The sequence below is a fragment of the Myotis daubentonii genome, chromosome X, assembly GCF_963259705.1.
Source record: "Myotis daubentonii chromosome X, mMyoDau2.1, whole genome shotgun sequence".
In the NCBI taxonomy this organism is placed as follows: Eukaryota; Metazoa; Chordata; class Mammalia; order Chiroptera; family Vespertilionidae; genus Myotis; species Myotis daubentonii.
Window position 1 is genome coordinate 108,355,604 of NC_081861.1, and position 22,972 is coordinate 108,378,575.

General features: G+C 37.2%; 1 protein-coding gene and 1 pseudogene across 4 annotated transcripts in view; one reads left to right on the plus strand and one right to left on the minus strand.

Annotated features, from left to right (window-relative positions):
- Positions 1–3,941: 3,941 nt before the first annotated feature.
- Positions 3,942–22,972, minus strand: part of CHM (CHM Rab escort protein) — a 260,784-nt gene continuing 241,753 nt past the window's right edge. For all 4 annotated transcript variants that reach the window (XM_059680347.1, XM_059680349.1, XM_059680348.1 and 1 more), the window contains 2 exons: positions 17,486–17,643; positions 3,942–8,009 (listed from right to left, as the gene is read on the minus strand). In XM_059680347.1, the coding sequence (XP_059536330.1) occupies positions 7,818–8,009; positions 17,486–17,643 (350 nt within the window). In that variant the 3' untranslated portion in view covers positions 3,942–7,817. The remainder of the gene's footprint in view (positions 8,010–17,485; positions 17,644–22,972) is intronic.
- Positions 9,476–11,314, plus strand: LOC132224018 (KATNB1-like protein 1; annotated as a pseudogene).

Genomic DNA, 22,972 nt, shown 5'->3' on the forward strand with positions numbered 1-22,972 from the left:
CCGAGCAGCTGGGCTCTAGGGTGGCAGTGGCAACACAGTGACTTTGGCTGTGGGTAAGACCATAGCAGAGGTGAGAATCCTGCTGGGTCACTAGCTTTCACATGGGGTCTAGGCTTGGTCCCCATGGGACGCGTCATGCCAGACATATGGGGGTCTTGCTGGTGTCTGCTGCATGTGTGCCAGATCCAGTCTGTGACCACAGTGGGCCACAGGGTCCAGGTGGGATGTGTGTGAATTTGGGCTGGGCTGCAGTGAGTCCAGGGGGTGGCAAGGCTGGATGCCTGCTACTGCCGCAGCTCCCAAAGAGGACCTTGTAAACCCTTGAAGATGGTGTAGGCTCCAGCTTGGACACAGGGTGCCGGATGGCTGTGGCAGTAGCAAGGGCTCCCTGCCCAGGATGCTCCAGAGCCTCCCACTTGATTAGACTCACACACACACACACACACACACACACACACACACACACACACGTACACACACTCATCCTCTCACTCACACTCTCACCTTCACTCTGGTCCTGCCAACTGCCATGTTCAATATTTTTTAATACATATTGCAATTATTATACAAATACTTATGTGTATAGGATGATTGGTTCACTTGTTATGGATATCATACTAGAGCAGTATATATTTTCCTAATTCAATTTAACATTTGCATAGTATTCTATTGTAATGAATGTATCATAGTTTACCCAACTACTCATTATATCTGTCAAAACTTTAATTGAACTTTATAAAAACATTAATGTAATCCAATTTGCAAAGTCATTATTTTTGTTTGTCTCACATATCACATAGGAATTTGCTTTTGGATTACTAAAGATATTTTTTTTCCATAATACCTAAATACTTACTACTTACAAAAATTCTAAAAATATGATGTAGAATTTATACTTTTACTCTATACCCCACCAATCCCAATCTCTGTTCCCAATATAACCAGTTACCAGTTCAGTAAATAAACTTCCCAAACTTTTCCTATGATATGTATGTATATATATACCTATATATATAAAAGGCTAATATGCCAAGTGTCCAACCATCCAACCAGTCGCTATGACACGCACTGACCACCAGGGGGCAGATGCTCAATGCAGGAACTGCTGTGATGTGCACAGAGAAATGGCACCTTGGACCTGGCGCCCACTAAGCAACACTCGTGGGACACAGGCCCCGCCATCACCCCAGAGCTACAGCCCATCAAATTGCAGCCAATGCTGCTGAGACCCCCAAGGTGCAAAATGCAGCCCACAGCCCAGCCCTGAAACAGTTGCTGTGGGTGCCGTGTAATGATGTCACATAGCAATGCCTGGCTTCCTCTCCCTAGCAACAACTAGCTTCTTTGCAGTTTCTTTAGCCCAGGAACATGACTTGCTTTATAGTCAGTTGCAAACATTTCACACTTTAACCAAATGTCTGTGAAGCATTTTCCCATACCTCATTTTATTTGATCCTCACAGAATTCCTGGAGTAGGTAGATAGGAGACTCGGTGGAATCCTATTTTCTTTTCATTAGCTGGAAAACGGAGATTTAGAAAGCTTAGAAACTTGACCCAATTAAAAAGAAGTAAGAAATGGCAGACCTTGAAAATGACTTCAGGTTTTCTCACTGCGCAGAATATAGTCAAACACTGCTGCAGTTCAATATTTTACCATTTGTTCTCCCTGTGTGATCTACAATAATAATCTGCTTCATGTTTATATTTACTGCTGTGTTGCTGACAATTACCTGAAAGAGAAGTTGGGGTGCTTCACTGGGCTGGAAAAAGTTTAGCTATATCAGAAAGCAGGTATAATTAAGCAAGTTTATTCTATATTGATAAAAGGCTAAGTTGACTCACGCATATAAAACTCTTGCTGGTGCCAATCACATGCGTGTGTTTTGATCTGTCATTGTCGATCGTGAATTTGGTTGACACCTGTATTATAGAGAAAGAGTGAATAGTGATATTAAAATATTTCTTCTAATTAATTTCCTTTCAATGTGCACAAATTTGTGCACCAGGCCACTAGTATAAGTATGCAATACACAGCTTCATCTTGATTTTTACATAAGTTAATATACTTATCATTCTGTGACTTGATTTTTAAATGTGATGGACATATACTACACATAGATGTACCTCACTCATTTTATCAGATGAAGAGTATTCTATATTATAAAATGCATATATTTAAGCCAGTCTCCTTTTAATAAACATTTAGGTTATTTCCAAAATTAAAAACAAAATAAAACTCAATGCTATAGTGAGCAATCATTTATTTTTTGTACATGTACAAAACTGTGCATAACCTAGATTTTTACAACTACTTGACCAAAGGGCATCTGTATTTAAAATTTAGATAGGTATTGGCAAATTACCCTTCAAAATGGCTATAACAAACTTTTACTGCATCCATAATGTATGAGAGTGCTTTTCCTCTACACCTTTACCACTCTGGATATTATAGATCCTTTGGATTCTTCCAACTTGATGAGCAAAAATATGTCTTCTGGTTTGGCCTGCATTTTCTTGTTTGTTAGGAGAGTGGATATTATTACATAGCTTTGAAATGTTTGATATTTCCAGAGTGTTTAGGGTAGTACTACACATTAAAAGATGATTTGTATTAAATTCTGGACAAAACTGTTTTACGCTTTTAAAAATAAGAGAAAATGCTATTTTAATAAGGTGAAAAGGATTGATAATATCTAATATACTAGTATATTAGAAATGGGAATAGAAAACTAAGAGCTAGTATTTCATCTTTTCAAGCTCCGCTAACAAATCCTCTACTGAATTGGTACAGTTTTGCTTTCCTTTTTCATACAAGAAATTTATGAATAGAACAATTCATTAATGCTTCTAGATCAGCAAGTGCCCATCTCTAAAGAACATTTCTTTTAGGGGTCAACTATCTCACTGATAGGATTTACACATGCAAGTCCTATTAACATTAGTAGGAGTTACCAGCATAAATCCCCATGCAGTGATAAGCTAAAAGACACTATACTAAGGTTCAAGTTCTAAGGACTACCTATCAAATGGTCCTGAGAGTCATTATCACCAGAAAGAGCAGATGTGGCAACCTGTATGGGAATGGCATCTCATTGCAGCCCTACAGCTAAACTGTATTAACGGAAATAGAAGTAGCTTTCAAAAAGGGACCTGGGATGCTAAGTGTTAAACCAGTTTACTGGCCTTTTTAAGAAGCCATCATTAAAGAGGAGAATTCAATCATATCAAAGCACTTGTTTTAAAAAAGTGTGAATACTGTATGAGCTCCAAGGTGCTTGAAGGACAATACAGCTACTTGTTTGAAAATTCAATTAACCTTATCTTTCTTAAACTTGATTTATTAATAATCTCTCAGATAAATTTTGAAAGGGTCCTGTTATCTTTTGAATATGTCCTGTCTGAGAAGCTTTAGCGACTACTTGGAATTGACAGATGTCACTCTAATTATTTGATTCAAGAACAAATCAGAGTTCAATGAATGACTTCTGCATTAAAAAGAAAATCATCAGTTTCTTGTCTGTTGCAAATAAGCTGTTAGGGACTCAACTACAATAGAGAAAAACATTTCACGTTCTCATTCACCAAGTAAGTATGAAAAACATCTCAGATTTTTGTACACCAAGTGAAAAGTAAAAACAGTCTGTAGGCAACCAATGTACTGTAAAGCCATAGATAGCCCACGCCTCATAGCACTGATTTTAAACAGCACGAGGTCTGATACTGGCATCTAGAACAGTTCACTAAATAAACCACACCCATATATCATTTGATTACCTTTCTCACAAACCTGACATAGTTGACAAATGCCTGGAAACAAAATCAAGTATATAGCTTGATAATTAATAAACTGATAACAAATAAATAATTTCCAAGACAAGCTTTAATGTCTTGGCATATATACAGAACTTTCATATTAAAAAATAGGATACCACACCTGAAAGGCATTGAAAGCACTTTTCTTTATTTCCTTTGAAAACTTACTGTTACAGTGTGCAGATTATGAATAATCATGTATTCATGCATTTTGAAATGCAAACAGGACAACTGAAAGTAGAGACATAAATTATTCAATACCAATAGTAGCAAGTAATTTGTTTGTAAGAAATTTATTTAATTCCTGCTTTAAAGGATCACTACTATTTAGCAATCCAATGTCAACAAAATATTTTGAGGTCTTTAATTCTTTAGACAAAGGGCTGCCTTCTCAGGAACTATAGCTGTGATAGAAGTTAATCATTAGCACAGCAATTATTTTAGACAAAGGGCTGCCCATCTCAGAAACTACCATTGTAAGGTTAATCATTAATGTGGCAATTTTACTATGGGAACTAAATATCACAGGAGATAACTAAATATCACAGGAAATAGGGAAAATCGAAACTTAGCTTTCCTATAGAAAAATATGTTTTCTGGACAGGCATAGCAACAAAAATATAGTAGTACACAGGGTTGGTAACCAACTTCATATTGATCACTAAACAATAGTATTATCATTTTTTGGTTAATGAGAAGCATGCATAACTAAATACTTTAAACACACAAGTCAAAATTCATTGATAATAGTAATTTTTAAAATTTTACATTATGTACTGAAATTTCTGCATCATGTACAACACATTAATTTTATTCATTTGACTTCAGGCTTATGGTTTTACAACAAAACTAAAAGAATTTTCTTTTTTTTTAAACTTAAAACTATGAACAAATATCTATTTGCAGTAATTAAGATAGTGGAAAAGAAAACTGAAAATAATTTCTATTACATTTTGAGACAACAGAAAAATATCTAAGTTTCTCTAACACAAGGTTTTTAACAGTTGTTTAATATCTTAACCACCACTAATCATATTCAGGAGCTTTTAAATGTTTCAACAGCATTAATAAACTGGAAGAAAGATTCTGATGCTGGCTAATGGATGAAGTAGGGTAAAATAAGGGTTTAGCCAGGAAACCACAGACTATCTTCTTCTTGCTCTACATATACTAGTAGATTGCTATAGTAAAGCTACCAACTTTTTTTTTAGTTATTATTGGTCTACCCTGATTAGCTATTTACATAAATTTGCATGGTCTATTCAAGAGGCCTTAACTCTAAGACTATAATAAAGTAAAATATCTTAATTAGTGCAACTTACTGCAATTGTATTCAGACTCCATACTCTCATATAGTGGAACCTTTTATATTGCTGGTATTGAGGAGCAGGTCCAATACTTGAGGCTTATAGATATGTATTGTGCATTTAGCACATGCTATAGTTGGGATTCAGAAAACATGATTTGACTTAAGATCTGAATCTGTATAATAAAATAAATTATAATGTGATTCCAGTGTCCCTGATTTGTGTAGCATTACAAAAGGGAAGAGAAAGAAGGAACTAAAGAGATAGGAGAGGGTTGTACAATGGGTAGAGGAGTTAGGAGTAGCCTGAGCGGCTGGAGAAGTTTTCTTTACATCTGGATTCACCTAGGAGGTTGGAAAGGTAAGGCAAGGGATACATTCCTTGGTTCTTTCCATTTCTCATGAGTCTGTGACCTGACAGAGTTCACTTTCCTGAAATCTGGGGAGGTCAGAGCTCCTGTAGCCGAAGCCTCTAAGAATTATGTGCTCTTTACTATGATCATGGCCCTCTGGTCAGCAGTATAGGGTGGACTAAACAACAATAAACATTTCATGTATTTATATATTGAAATAAGTTGTTAAATCCAAACTACTGCTCAAAAAAGTAAATCAGAGCTTGATATTTGTATAAAAAATTAATATAGTCACTGTCACTGTAACTAAGATTTGCTACCTAGGTACAGCCCTAACACTTTATGTTAAGTGCATACTAGCATTTATCAATTGTTATACTCTATTCAGAGTCCTTGCCGGTTTCGGGTTTATCTACCAAAAAAGAAATATGAAGAATTTTCCTCCTTAAGTATTTTCCTTATTAAGAGTCAAACCCCAAATTCCACGTTACTATGTTTACTGACATATCTATCTATATATAATCTCTCTATATAAAAGGCTAATATGCAAAGTGTCCCCTTGGGAGTTCGATTGGGAGACCAGGAGTTCGATCACTTGCTATGGCATGCACTGACCACCAGGGGGCGGCATGGAACAAAGGAAGGCCCCGACTGGCAGCCAGCAGCTGGCAGACGGGAAGGCAGGCCCAGGCCAGTGGCCAGAAGGCCCCAATCATCCTTGATCGCTGGCCAGGCCTAGGGACCCTACCTGTGCACGAATGTCATGCACTGGGCCTCTAGTAAGACTATAAAATACTAATATAGGAAATAGAGTTTATTTTAAAAGCTTAATGCAATAAAAACATTGAGATCTATTGTGTTGGGGAAGTTGACAGCAAACAATTATTTGTTGTCAATAACTGTTTGCTGCATGAGGTTTTTGATAATCATCTCCAAGTCAATGGGAAAATTCTGAAACTTTTCTTCCAGAAAAGCCATTCTAAAGATGGCACTACATTTATCTTCAAAATCATTCTCATAGAATAGGCAGGGTATTACTATTTCTACCTTAGATATGGAGACACTGAGGCCTAGAAGTTAAAAAAATTTGCCTGATATTATCAGTAGTGTAGCTAGGACTAAATTAGGTCCATAGACAATTAGGGTAGTGCTCCAGTTACTTACAGAATTTCCAAAGACCAATGAACCTATCTAAATCCTCTTTCCATTTCTTCAGTATTGAGCTTTCCTAGTATATAAATGATTCACATATAAAATTACTACTAACTTTCCCTAACTGGTTTGGCTCAGTGGATAGAGCGTCGGCTTGTGGACTGAAGGGTCCCAGGTTCGATTCCGGTCAAGGGCATGTACCTTGGTTGCGGGCACATCCCCAGTAGGGGGTTTGCAGGAGGCAGCTGATCGATGTTTCTCTCTCATCAATGTTTCTAACTCTCTATTCCCTCTCCCTCTTCTCTGTAAAAAATCAATAAAAAAATATTTTAAAAAATGCTCTTAAAAAAAATCACTACTAACATTTAAAAACACCAAGTAATGGGCTCATGATTTCTTTGTTAAAAACTTCTACTGCCCTGGCTGGGTTGCTCAGTTGGTTGAGCTTCATCCCATATGCCAAAAAGGTTGCTGTTTTGATTCCTGGTACATGCCTAGGTTGAAGGTTTGACCTCCAGGCGGGGTGCCTTTGGGAAGCCGGGAAGCAACCTAACAATGTTTCTTGCATCAATGTTTCTTTCTCTCTCTCTGAAGTCAATAAAAACATATCCTTATATGAGGATTTGAAAAACTCTAAAAAAGATACACCTTAACAGTAGCATTTTAATACTTCTCAGTAAAACAAAACAAACCTCTATTGCATAGACTCCTCCCAGTTCATACTTCAGTTTTTCTCAATTAAATTTATAACACTTTTATCATTTGTGTCATGATGCTCACACCCTTAAAGAAAATATAATTAAAATAATCAAAGGAAATAAGTGAGATGATTCTGAAGATGTGGCTTCCAAACAAAGATTCAAGTGACAAAGCAAAATCTGTACCAAAAGTACAGAATTACTAACAATGCATATGATAATTTTCATCTCCAAAGTTATATTCCTGGGAACCAATCCATTTATAATTTTAATCTGCCAACTCTAAAGGTTTAGTGTATTAAAGCAGGTGAGTCAATGTGCTTTAGAAATATTTTGTGTTCTGAGAATGTCCTCTTTAAGGAAAATCCCTTTTGCATTTCTATGACCTGGTTTCTCTTGGTAATTCTGCATGACAATTGGCTGCTGCTCAATCAAGAAGACTCTGAGGCCTGGAGGAACTTCCAAAGTGGGACAAATAGTTTGGTGTATATCTGTTATTCAGAGTGCTCCTCTGGTTTCCACAGGTTTGCACTTTCCTTGGGAGTCTCTGAATTAGCCTCTGGTACGACACTGGATTCTGAAGTCCCTGATTGTAAACTATCTCCATCCAGAACAATGTCTTCAGGATTTGGAGGTGGTGGACAGAAGTCTTCATTGGGGCAGATTTGCTGGAAGAGGGTCTCAGCCTGGCCAGGGAAGAAAGGACACAATACTTTTTGGACATCAGTTTAAAATGTATATGCCTTTCTGGCATTATCCTATCTAATAAAGAGGTAATATGCAAACTGACCACCACTCCAACACACAAGATGGCCTCCCCCACGTGGATACAAGATGGCTGCCACAAGATGGCCGGCAGGGAGGGAAGTTGTGGGCAATCAGGTCAGCAAGGGAGGGCAGTTAGGGGTGACTGAGCTGGCAGAGGAGGGAAGTTGGGGGTGACCAGGCCAGTAGGGGAGGGCGGTTGGGTGGGGACCAAGGCCTGCAGGGGAGGGCAGTTGGGGGAGACCAGGCCTGCAGGGGAGGGCAGTAGAGGGGGGACCAGGCCAGCAGGGAAGGTCAGTTTGGGGTGACCAGGCCAGCAAGGGAGGGCAGTTAGGGACAACCAGGCCAGCAGGGTAGGGTAGTTGGGGGTGACCAGGCCTGCAGGGGAGCAGTTAGGCATTGATCAGGCTGGCAAGGGAGTCGTTAGGGGGTGATCAGGATGGCAGGCAGAAGCGGTTAGAGGCAATCAGGCAGGTCAGGCAGGAGAGTGGTTGGGAGCCAGCAGTCCTGGATTGTGAGAGGGACATCCCTCGAGGGGTCTCAGATTAGAGAGGGTGCAGGCTGGGCTGAGGGACACCTCCCCACTTGCATGAATTTCATGCACCGGGCCTAGTTAAAAAATATTACACAATCTCTAAGTTATAGAACTTTACCCAGTATATATGACCTTCTAAAATCTGCTTTCAGAATTCCATGACTTCTCTCCCTCTAATTCTATGCATGCATTCAGATCCATCCTTCAAGTATATAAGTACCTGATCAGATTCTTTATAAAGTGTTCTGATAGTTGAGAATTTAAGAACATTCAGTCTACATGTCAGTCAAATACAATTTCCCTTAATATCCTTTACATAATTTTTGAATAGAATCTATTTGTGATATCCATATTGTCTAATTGAGCATATAATAATTTTAACAAGTCACTGTTCAAATCAAGAAAATATTTCATTGTTTGCTCAATTATTTCATTTTCTGGTATAATTTTTCTTCCCCTGGGCTTTAAGGAGTATAGCACCATGTTTAAGATCATATGCTATGAATAGATATCTGTACATGATTACTGGCTCTGCCGCTTAGCAGCGATGTGATTTGGGAACGCTTACACAACTTCTGAGCCTTAATTTCTTTGTCTATAAAATAGCGAAGACTAAGCCTCTATATATGGTAGCTATTATCATTGTTATTCATCATAATATAATTTAAAATGCTAACATTTAAGCAGAGTTTAGTCTGGCAGGATAGGACAAGAAGAAATTAAATGTGATCATAATTAACAACAAATACACATAAGAAAGTAAATGTGGCAAGTAGCATTGCTACTCTATTCTAAACATATCCCTACTTTTATTTAAATGAATAAAGCTAATTGTTAGATAAGAATCCCTGGCGCGACCACTTTTGAATGGCCCTGAGTGGGGCTCGGCCAAGGAGCCAGGGGACTCTCTAGGCTTCCGGGTGCAGTTGGTCAGCGCCAGGGCTCGACTGAGGCGCCGCGGTACAATGAGGCGCCGGTATTTAAGAGAAATGGCATCTGAAACCCACAATGTTAAAAAACAGAACTTTTATAATAATATTGAGGATCATTCCATTGATCGTCCTAGAAAAAGGATCTCTAATTTCACTAATAAGAACATGAAGGAGGTTAAGAAATCTCCAAAACAGTTGGCTGCTTACATAAATAGAACAGTTGGACACGCTGTTAAAAGTCCAGATAAACTACGTAAGGTGATCTACCACAGAAAGAAAGTTCATTATCCTTTTTACAAATTCTTGTTTCAAAAAGAAACAGTCCCCTAGAAGTGGGGGCTGTGACATGGCAAATAAAGAAAATGAACTGGCTTGTGCAGGCCACCCGCCTGAAAAATTACACCATGGTAGTCGAACATATTTGCTTAACTCCAGTGATTCTGGTTCTTCACAGACAGAAAGAGCATCATCAAAATATAGTGGGTTTTTTTCTGAGGTTTCTCAGGATCATGAAACAATGGCACAAGTTTTGTTCAGCATGAATTTGAGATTGAATGTAGCTTTAACTTTCTGGAAAAAGAGAAGTATAAGTGAACTTGTAGCTTATTTGGTGAAGACAGAAGACCTTGGAGTGGTGGTGGATTGCCTTCCTGAGCTTGCCAATAGTTTATAGGGAGAAAAACAATACATCTCACTAGGCTGCTGTGTACACTTGTTGCCCCTTGTAAAGTCACTACTTAAAAGCAAATTTGAAGAATATATAATAGTTGGTTTAAACTGGCTTCAAGCAGTCATAAAAAGGTGGTGGTCAGAACTGTCGTCCAAAACAGAAATTATAAATGATGGAAATACTCAGATTTTAATTAAAACAACAATTAAGCAGATTGTGGGAACAAGAAAACTATCTTACTTTGGTTCTAGGATATACTGGTAATATAGCTAAGGATGTAGATGCTTATTTATTACAGTTGCATTGAAAGACTTCATCTACTAAAGAGCATTTGGTTATTCAAAACATCCCTGGACTATATGATTTCCAAACAAGTCTCATTGGAGAACTGTGAACTGTGGAAGAAATCAAAACCGTTTTCTTCTAAAGCCACATATGAAACCACTAACGAAACCCTAACAATCTACTTCACACTGAAGTGGAAAAATATCCGAAAGGAGCAGCTTCAACTTTAATAAGGTGAAAGTGCGCTATGAAGATTGTTCACCTTTGCTGAATTTGGGATTCATATGGTTACTTGGCAACATTGTTGAAGAACTACTGGATCTTAATGCAACCCTTCATAAGAATATACTTTATACTATGTGAAAAATAAGACAAAACTTATTACTAGGAAAAGCAAAGACCAATCATCATTATTTTAAAGATTGTGTTTTATGAGAAAACACTCAAATCTGTGCAGCTATTTTCTTACTTAGAAAGACTTTAAAAGTTTTAAACATCATAGCAAATAATCAATACAAAAAGTTTTTTTGTCCACACTGAGATACTGTGTAAACAAAATGCCTTAATTATTAATAAGCCAATGTATATGATACCAAGATCTGTTTAAAAAAAGTAAAACCAACCATGCTTCTGGCATGAAAGTTATGGAATTAAATCAGGGGTTTCCATTCATGTGGAATATTGTTAAAACTTATTCCATACCATCTTTAAAACTTGAGAATATTTTTAATATCTCTGAAATTGTTTTGCCAGAATCGTCATGTCATGTATATATGTGTTATTCTTATATAAAAGAAAGAGGTGAATATGGTAAAAAAAAAAAAAAAAAAAAAAAAAGAATCCCTGACAATCTAGAGAGCTTGCACTCTATCCTATAGGTAAAGGAAAGCCACTCAGGGTTTTAAGATATATGCTTCTTTTAAAGGCCATATGTCTTTCTGTACCACTTCAACTCTCCTTCCCAAGGTACACAGAAGGCTATCAATTAGGTCGTGAGTTGACAGCCATGGCCTCCAGGGCAAATCCAGCCTGCTGATTTTGCAAATAAAGTTTTATTAGAACACAGCCATTCTCATTCCTTTATCTATTGTCTATGGCTGCTTTTGCATTGTAATGGCAGAGTTTAGTAGTTGCAATAGAGAGCACCATGGCTGCAAAATTTAATCTATTTCCCATGCTGCTATGTACAGTTAGATTCCTACACCAGGTTATTAAAACTGGAATTCTTTGGGAATGGATGGAGGGGTAGTAAACAGAAACTTCTGAGCTTTGATGTGGAGTTGAAAGGTTGCACAGGGAGAGAAAAACAGCTTCTCTCTTTCTTGAACACAGATTAAGGCAGCCGTGGGCAAACTATGGCCCGTGGGCCGGCCCGTTCGGTTGTTCTATCCGGCCCGCGGAGCTGAAAGAGCAGAGGGTTCTCTTGGTCTCCCCTCTGCTCCTTCACCAGCAGCAGTGTTAACATGGCAACGTCGGGAAACACGGCCGCAGCTCCTTCTTCTGAGTCCAGTTTAAGAACCCATTGTGGCCCTCGAGTCAAAAAGTTTGCCCACCCCTGGTTTAAGGGCATATTTCTAGTACATGTCATTTTACTATGGATATTTTAAAATAGAATATTTGAGGCATCTGCTTTGCTCTCCACCCTATAAACTCACCATACTTCATTGCTGGGGACACTTAGTCCTTGGAAGCAGGAGGATGGAAGTCAGACAGAGCCTCCACCTAACACTTGAGTTTCTCTAATAGATTTTTTGTCTTTTATCTCTACCTTGTCTGTATATAAAAGCTCTCCCTCCCCTGCACCCTCTGCATGCAATCAATCATCAAATGCTGTTGATTTTATCTTCTAGTTCTTGACTCTACCTGTTCCTTTCTTACAGACATAGCCCAGGCATGCACCACCTTTCCCCTACCAGGGGTCCTCAAACTTTTTAAACAGGGGGCCAGTTCACTGTCCCTCAGACCGTTGGAGGGCCGGACTATAGTTTAAAAAAAAAAACTATGAACAAATTCCTATGCACACTGCACATATCTTATTTTGAAGTAAAAAAACAAATGTTTTCGGCGGGTCACATGTGGCCCGCGGGCCGTAGTTTGAGGACCCCTGCCCTAGACAACAGCAACATTTCATAACCTGGCCTCTAGGATTCTCCCATGTAATCCATCTCCATGCTGCCCTCAGAGAGGTATATGAAAAATGAAATTCTGTGTATGCCACTTTGGAGCTTAAAATTCTTCAGTGACTCCACATTTCAAATAGGATAAAAATCCAAGATCCCTACTATGGCTTACAAAAATCCTTTTGGCCTACGTTCTCTAGTCTTATCATCATCTACTTCAATCTATCTCTACCTCTCAGACTTCTTGCTTCACTAACACTTGTTTATTTGTATTTCCTTAAACAGGCCATTATGTTAGCCTGGGCTAGGTGCAGAGGCTATAACACTTGAAATGCTGAAATTTGATTGTCTTCCATTTAGATGGGGAATTGCTATTCATCTTTTATATCCCTCTCTGTGACTTTCTCTAACTCCTAGATAGATTTCATGGCCTCTCTGTATTACATCTGTAGTTTGGATATTATCTATTATTACATATACCACACTATACTGCCATTTGTTGACACATTTTTCTCCTTTACTAAACAGTGATTTATTCAGGGATGACAAGGACTGCGTTTTAGTCAAATCTGAATCCTTAGTTCAAGGCATGGAGGAGAAGCTCAATATACAGTATATTTTAATGATTGGCAGACCTTTAAAATCTGTATGTTGTACAAATGTTGAATATAAATATAATAATTTTACTTTTACTCCAGTTCTGTATCTCACACCTTGTCTCCCTTTCTTCACCTCCCTATAAGATAGACTTTCTCCTGAACCCCAGTCCTCATGGCTGAATCCCACTAGATCTGTTTTCATATATCTCTGTCATAAATAATCTCTTTCCTAAGACTGCCAAGCAATTGCACTACCCTGATTTGTGCTCTACCAGCCTATGGAACTCCCACCTTCAGCCCATTTGCCACTGGCCTTTACTGATGCCCATTTTCTTCAGCCAGACTCTAGCATTTCTGAAGTATCTTTCTAACTGCTGGAACCTTTTTTGGTCAACTGTCATGTTCTGGAAAGTCTATCTAATGTTACGTTATTGGCTGTGTTGCATTTGCCAATTAAGCCCCAGTTCTGAGAGTTCTCATAAAGGGGTCAATTCAGAGTAGTTAGTTGTCAACTTTTAATTCTCCATGCCCCTTATAAACCAGAAGTTAGCCTAAAGGGTAAAGAGTTTCATGTGGTTAAAAAAAATTAAAAATGGCTAATTATATTGTGACTTGGTTTCCTTACATTGAAAAGTACAAAGAGGACAACCTGAGTTATTTAAGATATGTCTATGTTTATTTAACATACATTCACACAAAATAAAATAAATATTTTGGAAATTCAGCAGCTAAATGCATTTAGGATATATCCACATTAACAAGACAAAGGTAGCATGGCACACTAGATGAATGCATAAGCACTAGGGTCCAACAGATTTGAGGTTAAATCTTGGCTCAAAAACTTATCAGCTAAGTTATCTTTGGGCGAGTTATTTAGCCCTTTTGGGCCTTAGCTTCCTTATTTGTAAAATGGGGACCATGGATATTTACCTCATAGGGTTGTTATGTGGACCAAATAAGATACTATATATGAGATGCTTAGGATAGTGTTTAGCACACAGAAAATGCTCAATGAATGGCAACTTCAGAAAATATGATACCTAAAATTGCCCTTTCCCGCAATGTCAGAAGTTAATGATACTGATAGTTCATACGACATATAAAGCTGATCTTCAACTTAAAAATGTGCCAAAAATCCTAAGTGAGTTGCTAATCTATCTCAGAAAAAAAAAGTAATATAAACTACAAAAACTAGCAAGTCACAGAAAGAATCACAGCTATCATTGTGGTGATAATAGGGAATGTCAGTGTGCTCTGGCACACAACTTTAATTTGTGAGTATCAAACAGAGATCATTTGATATTTTTAGCATGTCTTCAAATCATAAATAGTTCCATATGAACACAAGGAAGAGAGGTCTATGTTTTTCAACATCTATACATTTGCAAATAAGAAAAGCAGATGCAGCCTGGCTGGCATGGCTCAGTGGTTGAGTGTCAACCTATGAACCAAGAGGTAATGGTTTGATTCCAGGTCAGGGCATATGCCTGGGTTGTGGGCTCAATACTCAGTGTGGGGTGTGCAGGAGGCAGCCGATCAATGCAATGATTCTCACTCATCATTGATGTTTCTCTCTCTCCCCCTCTCTGATATCAATATATATATTTAAAGCAGATGCAAACTTGCTAGCTGGTAAAATGAAGCATCCTATATAATAAAAGAGAAACATGCAAATTAAGCATCACTCTGTCACTCCGCCACACCCACCAGCCAATCAGAGCAACTATGCAAATCAACCCAACAAAGATGGCGGTTAATTTGCATACACAGGCGTAGAGCAAAGACTGAAGATGACTGAAGATGGCAGCAGTCATAGAGCTGGAGCGAGCAGGAGGCTTGGGTTACCCCCAGCGATGGAGGAAGCCAAGCTTCCCGCTGGCCCTGGACTCCGCTCAAGGAGGGCTGGGGGCCTGGGTTGCTGGGGGTGAAGCCAAGCCTCGCTGCTGTGGCTGGACCAAAGGCCTGGGTCCCGGGTGCCAGAGGAAAACTGGTGCCGGCCGCCAGGGGAAGGAAGGCCTATTGCGCGAATCTTCATGCAACAGGCCACTAGTTTTGTTTATAAAAAAGAAAAGAAGGTGCCTATGTTTTCTACATAGGAAAAGCCTAGGTGATAGTCTGAGAGCTTTTATAGACAATTTAGCAAAGAGAAGTCATCAATTAGTGAATGGGATGAACGCAGGATGATATACTGAAATTAAAACACAGTTTATCTGAATAAACTGGCTATTTATACATTATTACTGATGTCCTTTAAAGTAGGAATTATAATATTTTCTCCCTAATGTGAAGTTAAAAGCTATGTAACAAACTTAAGATTACTTATATTTAATAGCATGTAATAATTAGTACCCAAACCAGCATTATTATTATAATCTACTGTGACAATATTACACTCCTGAAAACTATATTCTTGAGAAGCAAATTACTTCATAATAAAATTATAATTTAATTATAATCTTGTAGCTTGCAGTTCAGATCACATTAGCACTCGTATAATAAGCTGTTATTTAAAAGGCTTTCCATTTTGGTTAAAAAAACATTAAAGTTCACTCAGGAATAAAAATGACCTAAGCTACCTGGCTGAAAACTTGTTGGCAATTTCTGCTTGGAAAAAATTGGAACATCAAAGCAAAAATGACTTGGTAATTTTAAGCCTTAAATGTAGATCTTGAACCATCTTGGATTCCTATTAAACTAATAGAAAGAATGATGGATGAGAGTTGTGACTTCCTGCTTTTGTAATCACTGGCTGAATATGATTATCCAGGATCACCATTAGACCCTGAAGATGAGAAACAAAGACTCCGGCAAAAACTGTAAATGTATGGGTTATGGCCTTGCCACTATTACTAAAAATTAAAGGTTCAATGAGGCTATTTGCTCCTATAAGATCCTTGTTCCCAGTTGGACTGAAACTTCCTTCTATGGTCTTAGAACAGTGATGGCGAACCTATGACACGCATGTCAGAGGTGACATGCGAACTCATTTTTTTGGTTGATTTTTCTTTGTTAAATGGCATTTAAATATATAAAATAAATATCAAAAATATAAGTCTTTGCTTTGCTATAGTTGCAAATATCAAAAAATTTCTATATGTGACATGGCACCAGAGTTAAGTTAGGGTTTTTCAAAATGCTGATACGTCGAGCTCAAAAGGTTCGCCATCACTGTCTTAGAACAATGTTAAATTACCCATTTATTGATTCAATTGACATATATGCCAACTATGTCTTTCGCAAGTTTAGACTTGTGCTTCAAAAATGATATTTTCTATTCTTCACTTTCTGTCAAGTGCAGAAAAGTGTATTTATATATGCATATGAACCTTCAGCTTAATGGAATCATAGTTCACTTTCAGCAGTTTGTGTCAGCCTGCCCCACACCTCTTCATAGCCCTGCCCAGAAGTACTGTCACAAAATTCCACTTTCATTTAACATACTCCTCAGCAACTATAATAGCAGCCTTTGGGACACTGGCTTATGTGAAAACATTAAAGGAATCATATTAATTGTGAAAAACTATGTTACGCGTTCTTTTCCTAGATAAGATAATGCCTTAAGACCATTTTAAAATTAAATTTTGTTTGTCTTACTAGGTACTCTCCTTTTTATTTTATTTTATTTTTAAAATATATTTTATTGATTTTCTACAGAGAGGAAGGGAGAGGGACAGAGAGCTAGAAACATCGACGAGAGAGAAACATCGATCAACCGCCTCCTGCACACTCCCCACTGGGGATGTGCCCGCAACCAAGGCACATGCCCTTGACCGGAATCGAACCCGGGACCCTTGAGTCTGCAGGCCAACGCTCTATCCACTGAGCCAAACTGGCCAGGGCGGTACTCTCCTTTTTAAATGACTCAGGTTGACGGAGAAAAACGTCTGTGAATTTCAAAATAATACACTGATAGACCAACAGTTTAAATTAGAAACAATGTTTCTTTAGAGTACTGGCATTATAAATTCATTTTTCTGAATGTGTATTTGTAGCATTTTCTATTCTTATTCCAACAGTGGAATTCATAAATGAACTCTTGTAGTTCACCATTATATTCAATAACGTGAAAGTATTTGATACTTTAAAGTAGTTTTATTGTTTGTAGAAAAAAAACTTTAAGGGCAAATTATAGAGATGGTATTAATGAGAGAGCTAATTTTCTAGTCTCTTTTCCCAACCCACAGAGGAAAAAACATTTCACTTTCCTTACCACACCAACTTCTTAACACAAGACTGAAAAACACCAACAGCCTTACCTGTTTGACTGCATTATCATTTCCTAAACCACAGTCTGGGCCAGAGCAGACATAAACGTTGGATGGTAAATCATTATAAGAGTTCCTGTTGATGTCTGAAGAATCTCTCATATTGAAGTAAAGAGCCCATAGAAGTCTTGGCTTTTCAACTTCATTTTCTAAAGGAAGACATAAATTTTACTTACATGTAAACCACAATTTGCCTTGTTGATACCTACAATATGTAGTCAGTTACTAACAAAAGTCATGAGTATATATTTTAATGAATTAGAGCTTTGTATGTATACAATACTAAATCTGCATTCATAACCTACTCTAATACATATGCATATTTCAAGCAATGGCTTTTCAACCTAAGACAAGTTAGATTTTTTAAAATTAATTTGATTATTAGTAAGTTACTTAGATTTACCTCCAATTGTGTTCTCTCGGATTTGTATTATTTCTCCCCACCAGTATCAAAGAGCTTATGATTACATTCATCCTTAAATTATGCCTCTAAAGACAATAGCATACATTGGCTTTCTTATGTATCACATAGACAAGCAACTTAAAAATTATATAGTAATTTGATAGTATAACGGTATTATGAGATGCCCAGAATAGACAAATGTACAGACACAAAAAATAGATTAGTGGTTACCTAGGGCTGTGGGGAAATGGGGGTAGGTGGGGAATGCTGCTAATGGGTTTGGGTTTCTTTGTGAGGTGATGAAAATATAGTAAAATTGACTGTGGTGATGTTTGAACAAATATTAAAAGACACTAAATTTTACACTTTAAATGGGTGAATTATATGGTATGTGAATTATATTTCAATGAAGCTATCATTAAAAATAGCATATACAGGATTAAAACTTCGACATTCTAGCTTACTAACACTTTGTCCTACTGGATTACAAAATTAATGGGAACCAACAAACAAATAAACAGAAATAAAGCTGGATACTGCACATTGTTTCAGCACACAAACTCTCATTTAACAGCAAGCATCTATATTATGTACTAGAGATTGGGCTAGTAGCAGGGGATACACAGATAGACTTAGTCCTTAATCTTTTGCTCTTTTTATGTTCCCTCACACAGGGCCTAGCACACAACACATGCTCAATGCATAATTTATGAATTTATTTTAATCCTGTTTTCAGGTATAATGAAAGTATGATGTGCTTATTAAAAGGCCCAACTTCATTTGCCTTAATACCTAAAGCCTATTCCTTGCTATCTTAATAATTATTTTTCTATCTCTGTTCCTTAGAAATGCTATGATTAAATTGTCTTTGGTTGAAAACAAAAATATTGCTGTTAAAATATTTACTTACTACATCATTTTCTTTAGTCTGAATCTGAACAAAAATTCAAATTCTATATAATGATAACAATGGATATGTATGAAGATTACCCAAAGCCATGAATCATAAAGAAAATGCTAAAGGTATAATTATCTACTTGGTTACATTGGTAATCAATTGGAAATTTTAAGCTAATTGTAGTATTCAATTAACAAGAATGCCCCATTCCCCAATTCAGGATGAATAGGACCTTATAGTATTTAATATAAAATATCTCTATTACAATACCAAATATGTTATTTTTCTAATTCACCCTGGAAAATCCAAAATTATCACTATGATAGGATGAAGAAACTCTGAATGTAAAAAGTGGCTCTTTGAGATACCCCCTTCTAATAATACTAAGATGTATGAGTCTAAGGTATCACTAACTTAAGGTAAGTACATGATAGATGGCAAAACTTATTTATTGACAAAATAAAGAGACAAAAGGAACTCATTTTACAACTAAAACCACATGGCTCTTAGTACATTTATTGGTGAGTTTAGTTTCATTACATCTTACAGGAAGATAATTAAATATACTATGAGTTCTAACACCAGATTCCAGGAGCACTGCAGAATAGTGGGCTAAAGTCTAGAAGTCCTTTAATATCGCCTAGTCTGTTACTGAGCATATACAAAGAGCTTGCATTTCATGAAAGGTCTAGGTCAGAGGAGGGCCTTCTCTAAATAAAAGTTAGGGAAAATGAATAATCTAATAAGTTATAGGAAAGAAATTTCATAGAGGTCAAAGCTTTGAAAAAAAGAGCATGAGGAAGATGAGACGTTGACATAGGATGAAGGTAAATGCTCCAGATACAAGGGAGTTATCAGGCTTTGACCTTAAAATTCTCAAAGAGACATACGTCTTTCTTCATCTTGCTTCATCTTTCTTTGAGGTCAACTGGAAGGAAGCAAGATTGCTGGAAAAAGAACATGTAGCTGTGAAGTACACAATTGTCAAAAAATATTAAAGTTGCGGAGGTTTGGCTAGGAATATATCAATTGGCCAAAAGTAAAACTGGTTATCTGTAATAGCTCCTTTTATTCAATTAGATAGTGTGAAGGCCTAAACGGTAATAGATAATTTAGAATAGGACCTTGGGCAAATTAACTGGGGTAAGTACAGAACAAGGTAGGCAGATGAAAATCAACAATGGCATACCAAATAAAAGTAATAAATGGTCTATAGATGCATGCTGTGTTTAGGGAGAGCAAACTATTTTAGTAACATATCAGAGTAGCATGAGACCAAGAGTAGGAGACTGTCACAGCCTCAATCTAGTCTGGACACAACAAATACAAACAGGAATTAAGATAAGGCATTTGACTTCTCAGTCTAACAATTAACACCCTCACCAGCCACCAATTTCAAAATAACATCCCTTCGATAGATTACTAGATAAAGATGTGGTACACATATACAATGGAATACTACTCATCCATTAATAAAAGATAAAATACTTCCATTTGCGACAACATGGATTGACCTTGGGTATATTATGTTAAGCAAAATAAGTCAATCAGAAAAAGCTAAGAACCATTTGATTTCACTGATATGTGGGATATAAAACTGAAAACTCATAGACACAGACAATAGTATGGTAGTTACCAGAAGGACGGGGGGTGAGGGTAGTAAAGGGCAAAGGGAGCCAAATATATGGTGACGGAAGATGATTTGACTTTGGATGATAGACACAGAATGCAAAAGGAAGACCATGCATCATAGAACTGTACACTTGAAACCTATATAATCTTTTAACCAATGTCATCCCAATATATTGAATAAAAAATTTAACACTTATAAGGGAACATCTGTTTTTAGGAATTGCTGTTTTTTTGAGATAGGAAATGAATGAGATGGAATGAGGTAACCCAACATGCCATGCACAATGGAGCGAAAAAGAGAAAGAAGATGATGCAGTGATGATACTACATTGTAGACATTTCAAGATATTGTGCTAATGAAATTCTAGCTTCAATTCATATTTTTTTAAAAATCTCAATTTCCTAGGTAAAATAAAACCCCCCACTTAGGACAGTTCTACCAGTAAGACTGCTCACTTCGTGCTTTGAAGGATATTCTGAAGTCTAGAAGAATAAATAAATAAATACATATGTGAATTGTGAACAATCACTTAATTTTCTCACCTGTTCTCACCTGCAGAATCAGGTTCATTAAGCATAAAACATTTGACATGTCTTTGGATTAGTGTAAGGAAGGGTTTAGAGATCTTTGATGTTCTTAAAGAAGCCTGGGAGGTAGGGCTCTTGGAAGTATTAGTATAACTGCTTCTTAAGACAGAGCATTATATCAAGATCTCTGGCTGATACCTCAAATGGGATAAAGTAAGAAAGAGAGGGAATAGGCGGAAATCTTCACAACCTAACTAAATTTCTCAGATACAATGGAAAAGAAGTACTGCATTTGAGAAAAGAACATTATCTTTTACAATAAATAAACTTCCTTGTCCAGTGAATAGGCTGACTTTTACAAAGGCTTATAAAGTAAAGCACCACACAGAATATAGAATTCAAATAAAAAGAAAAAAATCTCAAATAAATTTATTCCTTTGGCACACATTTTATTTTATTTTTTAATCTTTACCTGAGGATATTTTCCCATTGATTTTTAGAGAGAGTGGAAGAGAGAGGGAAAGACAGAGAGAAATATTGATGTGAGAGAAACTCATCAATTGGTTGCCTCCTACACGAGCCCTGACCAGGGTCCAGGCCAAGGAGGAGCCAGCAACCTAGGTACGTGCCCTTGACCAGAATCGAACCCAGGACCCTTTGGTCCGCAGGCCAACACTCTATCTACTGAGCCAAACAGGCTAGGGCTCTTTGGCACACATTTTAAAACAAAATATTTACAATGCTCTAAAGAATAAGGTTTCATATCATTGTCAAATAATAAAAACATAATGAGAAAAGCCATCAATCTGTAAAAACAGTGGGTTTTGCTACAGAGAGGAATGTGCTTTCATGTATTAAAAGTTCATATTGCTCATAAAGTTCCTTCTTCCTCATTTAGGCAGGAAAATGAATTGAGTTCTCTTCTCCAGGTGACTTTGCCTCTTTGACCTGCCATGGCCCAGTGCTCACTTTATCTGGTGATTCATTTTCAATAACTCCAACAGTATTTGTTCTGACATTTTAATTAAAATATGACCACTACCTCATCCTGATGATAAAAAGGCCTATATGTTAGTGAAAAGTAGCCTCTCAGTGCCTCAGTGCACCTGAGGACCCCTCAGAGCACAGAGTTCTTACTAAAGAATTTTACTCAGGTCCTAAACAATACATCATTTCAAAATGGGATCACTTTCAACATTAAGATTAATGTTTAAAAATCTAAAATGGCTAGAGGAAGCTAAGTAATGAACATGTAATTTCCTCACTTGATTTTTTAAGTAAGAGCAATTAAATGCATTTAAAAACTGAAGAACAATGACACAAGATTAAAATTTAGTATATTATTTGAGACTATCATACCATAAATTAAACAAAAAATATTTAAAAATTTCAGAAATAAAGAAGGGGTTCAGAGCTTTTATAAATGAAGAAATTAAAGTCAAAGATAAAACTATGATTCCAAATCAGGTTTAGGAATATTATCATGTACCATAATGTTGTAATAAAATGTTTAATAATATTCTAAACATTTATATGAGATTGTCCAATGAAGAAAATGCAATTATGAAACAAATTAAATTACAAACTAAAGTGAAGTAAATTTTTAGATTGTAGGGATTTATTCTGGCAGCTCAAAAATAATTAATTTATATTGTTATTAGCTCCAGAGAACAGAGCAGTTTGTGTTTTTATGTAAATACTAGAGGCCTGGTGCATGAAATTCATGCATTTGACGGGGGTGTCACTCAGCCCAGCCTGAATCCTCTCCAATCTGGGACCCCTTGGGGGATGTCCGACTGCCGGTTTAGGCCTGAAACCGGCAGTCAGACATCCCTCTCACAATTTGGGACTACTGGCTCCCAACCGCTCTCCTGCCTGCCTGCCTGATTGCCCCTAACCACTCTGCCTGCCAGCCTGATCACCTCCTAACCATTCCCCTGCCAGCCTGATCGATGCCTAACTGCTCTCCTGCTGACCCAGTTGCTCCCAACTGTACTCCCCTGCTGGCCCAGTCATC